Source organism: Oncorhynchus mykiss, chromosome 10 (genome assembly GCF_013265735.2).
Source record: "Oncorhynchus mykiss isolate Arlee chromosome 10, USDA_OmykA_1.1, whole genome shotgun sequence".
NCBI lineage: Eukaryota > Metazoa > Chordata > Actinopteri > Salmoniformes > Salmonidae > Oncorhynchus > Oncorhynchus mykiss.
Window position 1 is genome coordinate 47,683,103 of NC_048574.1, and position 12,764 is coordinate 47,695,866.

Genomic DNA, 12,764 nt, shown 5'->3' on the forward strand with positions numbered 1-12,764 from the left:
AGATGGCTTGGACTGAGATAATAAAACCATCAAATATAACAAATATTGTATTAAAGCAAAGTAATGTGAATAAATTATGGTTAATAAGTGATGAGCAGTAATGGACAGTCACTACCACCATGGGACTTTATTCATTGTTTTATTCTGTGTTACAGAATTCAACCCACATAGTGCATTTATTGTCATAAAAATATATATAATACATCGAAAACTGTGATTATTTTTTTCATAATTGAGCCGAAACTGAACCGACCCCAAAAGGCACTAATCGCTCAGCACTAACGCACAGTTCTAGACAACAAGTTTTGTAAAAATCCTAAGCGCAACAACTGTGTACCAACTGTGTTCATTTCAGTTGTAGACTCAAACTAATATTATTCATCAATCTCGTTATTGTACACGTTCACCATTCATTTATTTTGCTCAATCTTCATAGTATATTGCTTGCTTATCACCACCTTTTTATATTTTATTTCATCTGATGGTAGTTTTTTCTCTCATTTTGTTCCTCAGAACATCAAAGATGAATTTTAAGTTTCTCCTCTCCTTATCCCAAGGGTACGCCGGCTGAACTTCTTGTGTAATCAGTATAAGCCATATAAACCAGAATATGAAATCATACTTTTACTGTGCTGTTAAAGAGCAACTGAAGGCAAAAAAACCCCAATGTATCTGGTTGAAAACGGCTTTATGTGGCATTGATATTAGTCAAACAGTTATTTCAGTGCCAAAATTGACACACACAAAAAAAGTTTAAGTAGGATAATTCTGTATATTCCAAATTTGAGTTTTGTGAGATTTGTCTGAGGTCGTCATGACTTCCACGATGGCCGGGTTTGGATTAAAATCCTGCCTCGTGCCCACTAACACGAGATGGTAACACCCAGGGAGAATTGTCAAGAATGGAGAATCCCCTGCGGTGATTGCACTCTATCCAATTGCAGCAGCACCTACAGTGAGACAGACCTGCCCATTACGCAGCACCTCAGACTCGTTTACGTAAGACAACACGTCATCAATGTTATGTTGAAAGAACACATTTTATTTGCACTTGATGGAGTGTTCACTCTCTCTTATGTTTGATATTAGTGATCACAACCGAGTCTGCCACTGGTTTGGGCAAAATGAGAATAGAGACTTAGTTGCATCCCATCTCAATTTTCTACATTTAGAAACCCATTTGCAATGAGTTTTGTTTCCCGTCGTGACCATGTTCTGTAACACGATTCACTATAAAACACTGCCTGGTAATGGATAGTTAGAATGTTGTAAAAAAAAAAAACTAAACGGCACCGAAGCACACGCATTGCCAATCACCAGGGAATTGATAAGCTGATTTAGCTAACGTGGCCTGGCTACTCAATGTGCCTGCTACCTACTACAGCTTGGGCTTTATTTACAATAGTTTGACAGATTGCTGCTGATGAAGTTGTAGACAGGTTCTCAGAAATCAGTCCTGGGTGCAGCCATTAGCAGTTGGGGTTAAGTGTCTTGCTCAAGGGCACAGCAACAGTTTTTTTCGTCTTGTTGCTCTGGGATTCAAACCAGTGATCTTACGGTTACTAGCCCAAGGCTCTAACCTCGAGGCTACCTGTCGAGGCTACCCATACATAATACACCCACATCAAACCACACCCCAAACGACCCAAATCTCAGGTTTCTTAATGAGTACCAGAAAGAAAGAAAAACGCGGAATCGGTGTGTTCAGTCCCCCTTGTAACAGGGTACTGTTTAAAGCTAGAATCCTTAATTGCTACATACATTTTTTTTTTTTTAACTTAGAAATTAATGATATTGACTCTTCATTTTGAAGTCCCAGCAGGTTTTAAATGATTGTGAGCAAGTTTGGTAATATCCTTGAGTTAACAGCCATGTGACATTTCAAATCTTTCTGCAGAGAAATACACAGATTGTCCCAGCTCCTTCTGCTGATAAACAGCACAGAGGAATTCTCAGACATCTACCTAAGATGTTCCCCAACACTGCAATTCAACAGCCAAACGTTGAATGATTACTGTGGCTGGGAGGGTTCCTATGCAAGTAAACAGTCTCTTGAAAAGGGGCATAAATCTGATGAAGACAAGACAGATCATCATTGGTTTCAATGATTTAGAGTCCACCTGCATCTGACGCATCGTGTCACCAAATGGCTTCTCGGAGGTTGTAAATCGTGAGCGGATCTGTCTGATTTGAATGTTAACTAGCAAGTTATTGGAGGCCTATGATTGCAGAACATTTATAAAATGCAAAACTTAGGGTATCAGATCTGTTCGTAGCTGCCTTAACATTGAGTGGCGCTAGTTGATAACTTCCCACTCAACGCTATTAGCAATGACTACCTGGAGGTGTTTCTGCTTTGACTACTGAGAATAATCGTTATCTTCCAGGAGAACATGCTCTGATTGATTGATGCTGTGTGTGTTTTCCAGGGGAGCTGTATGTTGGTGGTGTAGGGAAGAGCATGTACAGCAGCCTGCCCAAGCTGGTTGCCTCCCGGGACGGGTACCAGGGCTGCCTGGCCTCTGTGGACCTGAATGGGAGACTCCCTGACATGATGGCAGATGCCCTCCACAGGGTGGGCCAGGTGGAGCGCGGCTGTGGAGGTACGTCAGACAGGGGCACAGCCATGGGGTCATGGGGCACTCTGAGGAACAGGTCAACTGTGGATCCACCTTATGGTTCACTGCATGAGCATACTTTCCTCCCCCCCCCCCCCCCCCCTCTCCCCAGGCCTGAGCACAACCTGTACAGAGGACTCCTGCCATAACCAGGGGGTGTGTCTCCAGCAGTGGGAGGGCTTCTCCTGTGACTGCACCATGACCACCTACAGAGGAGCATTCTGCAGTGACCGTGAGTACTATTTCTTTCATCTCACTAGTGCAGTTCCCAGCTCTTCTTAATTAGGCGTTTCCTTTGTCCTTTCCTTGTGACGTCACCTCGACATCGTTGGAAAACGTCACAGAGTACAAGGTAAGGAGAGAAGGTGACATCCCAAAGGAAAAGGTTGAAGAGAACAACAGTTGAATTCGTTTTTGTTTTGTTTACGCGACTGACACGAAGCAAGAATGAAGTTGCATTTCTAAGGATTTAGGATTTATTAATACCAAATCTATTACAACCTCGGTAATAGCAATCCTTGAAGGCACATTGGGAATTAAATATATTCAGCAAAGTTCATGTGCATTATAGTCAACTGTCGTGTCAAATGATTATTGGCACAATGCATTATGTGGCTCCAACTGCGAAAGCACCTCCATCAAATGATGTGCGTGCATCCGCTGCAAAACGGAATCGGTACGGACGTATCATGCATCCTAATCTCGGCAACCCAGAACCAAATCTTGCGTGTCCAGTTGTCACAAGGGACTGTGCATCCTTACTGTGTTCATCAGCAAATTGCATCCGTCCTTCATGGCTGCCAGTCCGAATATCCTGGCATATCCAAAGGCAGTGAAGAAGGAAGAAAGGAAAAACAATTCCAGATCCAATAAGGCTCTGCTGATCATTATGCCTGGGTCAGACTGACACCCGTTGACCTTCCTGTGAGGAGGCTTCTCTAATGCACTTCGTCAAAGCCTCTAAACTGAGGAGTTAATGCCTCTGCATCACATTGAGTCCATCATCCTTTACTAGTCATTGTTATTGACTTGTAGGACCTACATATGCACATACTAAAAGACTGATTATTAGTACCTCCCTTCTAATAGATTAAAGTTTTCCCCGAACTTGTCAAACATACCCATGCTCTGGGGGAGGGGGGCGGGGGGGCTTTTTTGTTTTCCTATTTTACTGGGAAATAATGTGTTGTTATCAACCCACTATCATAAATGATTGTGAAATAGACACACATTTTTTTTGTGTCTACCACACGATTTTGTATAAAGAGCATTTCACTCACAGTTAAAGGCAGTAGGTTACTTAAGACAGAAACGATAGGAGGGAGGTTGGTCGGGGAGGAGGGTTAGGCATATAACGTGAAGGTCTAGCAGCCCAACTGTTGTGTGTTTGAATCATATGATGGACAACTTTTTGCATGTTAGCTAATTAGCAACTTTGCAACTACACTGAACTTAAATATAAACGTATAGTGTTGGTCTCATGTTTTAAGAGCTGAAATAAAAGATCACCCAAAAATGTAATACGCTCAAAAACCTTATTTCTCTCAAATGTTGTGCACACATTTGTTTACATCCCTGTTAGTGATCATTTCTCCTTTTGCCAAGATAATCCATCCACCTGACAGGTGTGGCATATCAAGATGCTGATTAAACAGCATGATCATTACACAGGTGCACCTTGTGCTGTGGACAATAAAAGGCCACTCTAGAATGGGCAGTTTTGTCACAACACAATGCCACAGATGTCTCAAGTTTGAGGGAGCGTGCAATTAACATGCTGACTGCAGGAATGTTCACCAAAGCTGTTGCCACTGGGCACATGCATTATGAAGAAAATGGTTTAGTGGACACAAATAAGTTTTATTATCACATGCACAAGTACAGTGAAATACTTAACTTGCAAGCACTACCCAACAGCGCAGTATTCAATATCAAAATAGTATAACTAACTCATATTTTTTTTTACATAAGAAATGAGAGGAAGCTATTTGTATTCATTAGGTATCCCCATTAGCTACTGCCTTGGCTACTCTTCCTGGGGTCCAAAGACATTAAGGCACTTACATTACACATAAAACAAAAGATAAAACAGCACATCAAATAACATTATTATACCACTACATATCTACAATACAAAATGCATAATACCACCATACAATATATTTCAATGTACAGTACGTGTGTTAGTGCACGTGTTAGTGCGTGTGTTAGTGTGTGTGTGTGTGTGTGTGTGTGTGTGTGTGTGTGTGTGTGTTCACAGTCCCTGTAGTTCCATAATATGTTTTTTATCTATTTTTAAAATCTGATTCTACTGCTTGCATCAGTTACCTGATGCGCCTCCCATAGTCTGTTCTGGACAGGGGGATTGTGAAGGGACCTCTGGTGGTATGTTTTGTGGGGTATGCATGGGTGTCTGAGCTGTGTGCTGGTAGTTTAAACAGACAGCGTGGTGCATTCAGCTTGTCAACACTTCTTACAAAACAAGTAGTGATGAAGTCAATCTCTCCTACTATTTGAGCAATGAGAGATTGACATGCATATCATTAATGTTAGCTCCTTGTGTACATTTAAGGGCCAGCCGTGCTGCCCTGTCCTGAGCTGTTAGGTTCTAATTCTCAGAGTAAAAAACGGACACTATGAAAGCTTACCCAAGTTTAATTCTTCCCAGAGGATCAATAAAGCTGCATTAGACAAATCATGTTTCCACCAACACAAGTATATATTCTCCAATTTAGATGCACTCCTCCTTCTCTCCAATCCTTACATCTTTTATGGTTCGACAGGAAGACGAAGTGATGGGGTAATAAACCGTTCCTTCTCCCTTAAAGTGACCTGACCTGTCCTCAACCCTCTTGATGCCTATTCCCCTTATCAATGCCTGCCACATGTGATCTCTTCCCTGCCCAGCACACGGCTGTCATGGTGCCTGGTACCAGACTGTCTCTTCTCCTCCCAGAGGATCCCTCACATAGGATCCCTGATGGCTAAGAATAACATATCCTGACATAATGTAAACATTATACATTACCATCTCTCCCTCAGTGACATGAGTAAGTATATTTTATATTTTCAGAGCCCAACAGAGCCAATTGCAATTTTCCTAAGTCCCTCTTTGTAGCACCTGACTACACGACTGAACAGTAGTCCAGGTTCAACGTAACTAGGGCCTGTAGGACTTGCCTTGTTTATAGTGTTGTTAAGAAGGCAGAACAGCGCTTTATTATGGACAGACTTCTCCCCATCTTAGCTACTATTGTATCAATATGTTTTGACCATGACAGTTTACAATCCAGGGTTACTCTGAGCAGTTTAGTCACCTCAACATACTCAATTTCCACATTATTCATTACAATATTTAGTTTAAGTTTAGGGTTTAGTAAATTATTTGTCCCAAATACAATGCTTTTAGTTTTTGTTTAAATATTTAGGACTAACTTATTTCTTGCCACCCTTTCTGAAACTAACTGCAGCACTTTGTTAAATGTTTGTCATTTCAGTCACTGTAGTAGCTGACGGGTATAGTTTTGAGTCATCCGCATACATGGCTTTACTCAAAGCCAGTGGCTTGTGGTTAGTAAAAATGTAAAAAAAAGTAATGGGGCCTAAACAGCTACTCTGGGGAATTCCTGATTCTACCTGGATTATGTTGGAAAGGCTTCCATTAAAGAACACCCTCTATGTTCTGTTAGACAGGTAACTCTTTATCCACAAAATAGCAGGGGGTGTAAAGCCATAACACACATGTTTTTTCCAGCAGCAGACTATGATCGATAATGTCAAAAGCCGCACTGAAGTCTAACAAAACAGCCCCACAATCTTTTAATCATCAGTTTCTCTCAGCCAATTATAAGTAATTTGTGTAAGTGCTGTGCTTGTTGAATGCCCTTCCCTATAAGCATGCTGAAAGTCTGTTGTCAGTTTGTTTACTGTAACATAGCATTGTATCTGGTTAAACACATGTTTTTCCAAAAAGTTGGCAATATCAATTGATTTTGTGATGAATGAGCTATCTGATTCAAATTTGATTTATCTGGCCCAAAATTGAATTTAAGTTTTGCCAAAACTTTTTACTATCATTCTTTATATCATTTATCTTTGTTTCATAGTATAGTTTATTCTTTTTTTTATTCAGTTTAGTCACATGATTTCTCAATTTGCAGTATGTTTGCCAATCGGTTGTGCTGCCAGACTAATTTGACATAGCTTTTGCCTCATCCCTCTCAATCATGCCATTTTTCAATTCCTCATCAATCAAAGGGGATTTACCAGTTTTTACAGTCCTTTTCTTAATGGGTGCATGCTTATTAGTAAGTGGAATAAGCAATTTCATAAATGTGGTAAGTGCAACGTCTGGTTGCTCCTCATTACACACCACAACCACCATCAACATTAGAATCACTGCAAAACTTCTTGTATGACCTCTTATACACTATGTTGGGCCCAGCCTTTGGAACTTTGGTTTTCCTAGATATGGCTACTATATTGTGATCACTACATCCTATGGATTTGGATATTGCTTTAAAGCACATTTCTGCAGCATTAGTAAAGATGTGATCAATACATGTTGATGATTTAATTACTGTGCTGTTTGTAACTACACTGGTAGGTTGACTGATATCCTGAACCAGGTTACAGGCACTGGTTACAGTTTGGAGCTGTTTATTGAGTGGGCAGCTTGATGAAAGCCAGCCAATACTGAAATCACCCAGAAAAGATATCTCTGTGTCTTACTAGACCGGCTCCGACACTCGTCGTATGTGGCAGGGCTTGCAAACTATTACAGACTACAAAGGGAAGCATAGCCGAGAGCTGCCCTGTGACACGAGCCTATCAGATGAGGTAAATAGCTTCTATGCTCGCTTCGAGGCAAGTAACAATGGAACATGCACTCGAGCATCAGACGTTCCAAACGACTGTGTGATCACGCTCTCCGCAGTCGATGTGAGTAAGGCCAGACAGATTACCAGGACGTGTACTCCGAGCATGCGCTGACCAACTGGAAAGTGTCACTGGGCAACCTCTCCCTGTCTGAGTCTGTAATACCAACATGTTTCAAGCAAACTACCATAATCCCTGTGCCCAAGAACACTAAGGTAACCTGCCTAAATGACTACCGACCCATAGCACTCACATCTGTAACCATGAAATGCTTTGAAAGGCTAGTCATGGCTCACATCAATACCATTTTCCCAGAAACCCTAGACCCACTCCAATTTGCATACTGCACCAACAGATCCACAGATAGTGAACTCCACACTGCCCTTTCACACCTGGACAAAAGGAACACCTATGTGAGAATGCTGTTCATTGACTACAGCTCAGCGTAGTCACCTTAGCGCCCTCAAAGCTCATCACTAAGCTAAGGACCCTGGGATTAAACACCTCCCTCTGCAACTGGATCCTGGACTTCCTAATGGGCTGCCCCAGGTGGTAAGGGTAGGTATCAACACATCTGCCACGCTGATCCTCATTCCCCTCCTGTACTCCCTATTCACTCATGACTGCACGGCCAGGCACGACTCCAACACCATCATTAAGTTTGCTGATGACACAACAGTGGTAGGCCTGATTACAGACAATGAAAGAGACAGCCTACAGGGAGGAGGTCAGAGACCTGACCGTGTGGTGCAAGGACAACAACCTCTCCCTCAACGTGATCAAGACAGAGGAGATGATCGTGGACTACAGGAAAAGGAGGACTGAGCACACCCCCATTCTCATCGACGGGGCTGTATTGGAGCAGGTTGAGATTTTCATGTTCCTTGGCGTCCACATTACCAACAAACTAACATGGTCCAAGCACGCCAAGACAATCGTGAAGAGGGCACGACAAAACCTATTCCCCCCTCAGGAGATTGAAAAGATTTGGCATGGGTACTCAGATCTTCAAAAGGTTTTACAGCAGCACCATCGAGAGCATCCCGACGGGTTGCATCACTGCCTGGTATGGCAACTGCTCGGCCTCCGACCGCAAGGCACTGCAGAGGGTAGTACGTACAGCCCAGTACATCACCGGGGCCAAGCTTCCTGCCAACCAGGACCTCTATACCAGGCCGTGTCAGAGGAAGTCCCTAAAAATGGTCAAAGACTCCAGCCACCCTAGTCATAGACTGTTCTCACTGCTACCGCACGGCAAGCAGTACCGGAGCTCCAAGTCTAGGTCCAAGAGGCTTCTAAACAGCTTCTACTCCCAAGTCATAAGACTCCTGAACAGCTAATCAAATGGCTACCCAGACTATTTGCATCGCCCCCGCCCCCCCCACCCCCCACCCGCTGCTGCTACTCTCTGTTATTATCTATGCATAGACACTTTAATAACTCTACCTACATGTACATAATTACCTCAATTACCTCGAGAACGGTCGAGGTTACTGTGGTAATTATGTAATTAATAACATTGACACATTGACTCTGTATCGGTACCCCCCTGTATACAGCCCCGCTACTGTTATGTTATTTACTGCTGCTCTTTAATTATTTGTTATCCTTGTCTCTTGTTTTTAGGGTAGATTTTCTTAAGACTTAAGATTGTTGGTTAAGGGCTTGTAAGTAAGCATTTCACTGTAAGGTCTACACCTGTTGTATCACATTGTATTGATATCACATACTTTTTCAAGCATTTCACATGTGTTATCCAGATACTGACTGTTAGCAGTTGGTGGTCTATAGCAGCTTCCCACAAGAATGGGCTTTAGGCGAGGTAGATGAACCTGTAGCCATATTACTTCAACAGTATCTAACATAAGATCCTCTCTAAGCTTTTAGAGCTCTAGGGGCGCTATTTCATTTTTGGATAAAAAACGTTCCCGTTTTAAGCGCGATATTTTGTCACGAAAAGATGCTCGACTATGCATATTCTTGACAGTTTTGGAAAGAAAACACTCTGAAGTTTCAGAATCTGCAAAGATTTTGTCTGTAAGTGCCCCAGAACTCATTCTACAGGCGAAACCAAGATGATGCATCACCCAGGAATTAGCAGAATTTCTGAAGCTCTGTTTTCCATTCTCTCCTTATATGGCTGTGATTGCGCAACGAATGAGCCTACACTTTCTGTCGTTCGCCCAAGGTCTTAGCAGCATTGTGACGTATTTGTAGGCATATCATTGGAAGATTGACCATAAGAGACTACATTTCCCAAGTGTCCGCCTGGTGTCCTGCGTCGAATTCGGTGCGCAATTGCCAGCTGCTTCCACTTTACCATTTGATTCAGGGGAGAAAGCATGTGTCCAAGAACGATGTATCAATGAAGAGATATGTGAAAAACACCTTGATGATTGATTCTAAACAACGTTTGCCATGTTTTCAGTCGATATTATGGAGTTAATTTGGAAAAAAGTTTGCGTTTTGAGGACTGAATTTATGGATTTTTTTTGGTGGCCAAATGTGATGTATAAAACGGAGCTATTTCTAATACACAAGGAATCTTTTTGGAAAAACTGAGCATCTGCTATCTAACTGAGAGTATCCTCATTGAAAACATCAGAAGTTCTTCAAAGGTAAATGATTTTATTTGAAGGCTTTTATGTTTTTGTTAATGTTGCGTGCTGGATGCTAACGCTAATGCTAACGCTAAATGCTAACGCGAAATGCTAACTCTAGCTAGCTACTTTTACACAAATTATTGTTTTCCTATGGTTGAGAAGCATATTTTGAAAATCTGAGATGACAGTGTTGTTTACAAAAGGCTAAGCTTGAGAGATGGCATATTTATTTCATTTCATTTGCGATTTTCATAAATAGTTAACGTTGTGTTATGCTAATGAGCTTGCTGATAGATTTACACAATCCTGGATACAGGGTTTTTTTCATAGCTAAACGTGACGCAGAAAACGGAGCGATTTGTCCTAAACAAATAATCTTTCAGGAAAAACTGAACATTTGCTATCTGAGAGTCTCCTCATTGAAAACATCTGAAGTTCTTCAAAGGTAAATTATTTTTTTGAATGCTTTTCTGTTTTTTTGTGTAAATGTTGCCAGCTGAATGTTAATGCTAAATGCTACGTTAGCCATCAATACTGTTACACAAATGCTTGTTTTGCAATGGTTGAGAAGCATATTTTGAAAATCTGAGATGACAGTGTTGTTAACAAAAGGCTAAGCTTGAGAGCTAGCATATTTATTTCATTTCATTTGCGATTTTCATGAATAGTTAACGTTGCGTTATGGTAATGAGCTTGAGTCTGTATTCACGAACCCGGATCCGGGATGGGGAGATCAGAAAGGGTTTAATATAAAACAAGCTTTGTTTCCAGAAAGTATCAAAATGGTCAATAAATGTTACACCCACAGTGCTGCAATAGTCTCGTTGCCAGTTATGGAGGGATAAAAGTCTGCTGAAATGTTCAATGCCACGATTTAGGGAGGGCAGAGGGCCAGATATTATGGGGTGTTTGTTGGTGTCAAGCAGTGATGCAATAAGTACTTTAAAATCCATCTTCAGCTGTTCTGAGCTGCCCTTCATAATGTCATTGAATCCCACATTAACTATGATAGACTAAATTTCCTGATGCTGGTTTAAAATATTTGGGAGCAGCTTATTGATGTCCTTTACTTGTGCTCCAGGGTAGCACAACATTTTTGCTCCAGAGACTGAGACATTTCTCACCATTGAACTGCCCAATACAACGTACGGGGAAGGGAACCTCGCCCACGAGAAGCAGGATAGCGTACGCCCGTTACTCCCGGCGATAGGCCCAGACCTCTCACAGCAGGCAATGCCCCCGTCAGAGCCAGAGAGAGGAAAAGGAGCCAAAATCATCCACGAAGCCGCTGCAGACAAAGGCCCTCCCAGCGATGAAGGCGCAGGTAGATCAGGCACCAGTGCAGCGAAGCTATTCCTTATGTCAATCTGCTCCAAACCTCTCGCGGTCATTCCCGTTTGCTTAGCAGCATGCCGCTGCTTTCTGTTTCCATGACTTGTGACATGGGACCAGCGCTGATTGTTCCAATCTTATTGCTGTTCTCTGTCTACTTCATGACAAGATGGAGAAAGAGAAGAAGATGGAGACGACTTCCTTGGCAGCAAGTTCCAGGTAGCACAGGCCATTCGGAGAGGGACTGATGACAAGGCGGGGAAACATCCATTAAGGCCCAGCGGCATCCAGGCACAGGGCTTGAGTATTTGTGTTTATTGATATTTTATTTAACCTTTATTTAACTAGGCAAGTCAATTACGAATAAATTCTTATTTACAATGATGGCCAAACACTCTCCTAACCCAGATTACGCCGGGCCAATTGTGCGCCGCCCTATGGGACTCCCAATCAAGGCCGGTTGTGACACACTCTGGGAATGAACCAGGGTCTGTAGTGACGCCTCTAGCACTGCAGTGCCTTAGACAGCTGCGCAACTCGGGGGGACTTTAGGAAAGTTACGGATTTGAGAAAGTGCCAATTTGCATTTTCCCCATAAATTCGCACAGAGATTTTGCTTGCTAAGCATAGCCACCTCATTCCTGTAATCCTCCACTAGCAAACAATTGCCGTATTGGAAAAGCCTTCACACTGCGGTCCAACTCATCCCAAACCATGTCAATTGGGTTGAGGTCAGGTGATTGTGGATGCCAGGTCATCTGATGCAGCACTCCATCACTCTCCTTCTTGGTCAAATAGCCCTTACACAGCCTGGAGGTGTGTTGGGTCATAGTCCTGTTGAAAAACAAATGATAGTCCCACTAAGCGCAAACCAGATGAGATGGCATTTCGCTGCAGAATGCTGTGGTAGCCATGCTGGTTAAGTGTGCTTTGAATTCTAAATTAATTACTGACAGTGTCACCAGCAAAGCAAGCCCACACCATCACACCTCTTCCTCCATGCTTCACGGTGGGAACTACACACGCGGAGATCATCTGTTCACCTACTCTGCGTCTCACAAAGACACGCTGGTTGGAACCAAAAATCTCACATTTGGACTCATCAGACAAAAGGACAGATTTCCACTGTTCTAATGTCCATTGCTTGTGTCTCCACTGAACAGCTGATGTTGAGATGTGTCTGTGAAGCATTTATTTGGACTGCAATTTCTGAGACTGGTAACTAATGAACTTATCCTCTGCGGCAGAGGTAACTCTGGGTCTTTCTTTCCTGTGCCAGTCCTCATGAGAGCCGGCACAGGACTGCACTTGAAGGGACTTTCAAAGTTCTTGA

At 42.5% G+C, this 12,764-nt stretch overlaps 1 protein-coding gene across 3 annotated transcripts in view; it reads left to right on the plus strand.

The window, feature by feature from the left end:
• Nucleotides 1-12,764, plus strand: part of LOC110533130 (neurexin-2-like) — a 422,662-nt gene that overhangs the window by 256,485 nt on the left and 153,413 nt on the right. For all 3 annotated transcript variants that reach the window (XM_036933223.1, XM_036933225.1, XM_036933224.1), the window contains 2 exons: nucleotides 2,430-2,603; nucleotides 2,731-2,850. In XM_036933223.1, coding sequence (XP_036789118.1) covers nucleotides 2,430-2,603; nucleotides 2,731-2,850 — 294 coding nt within the window. The remainder of the gene's footprint in view (nucleotides 1-2,429; nucleotides 2,604-2,730; nucleotides 2,851-12,764) is intronic.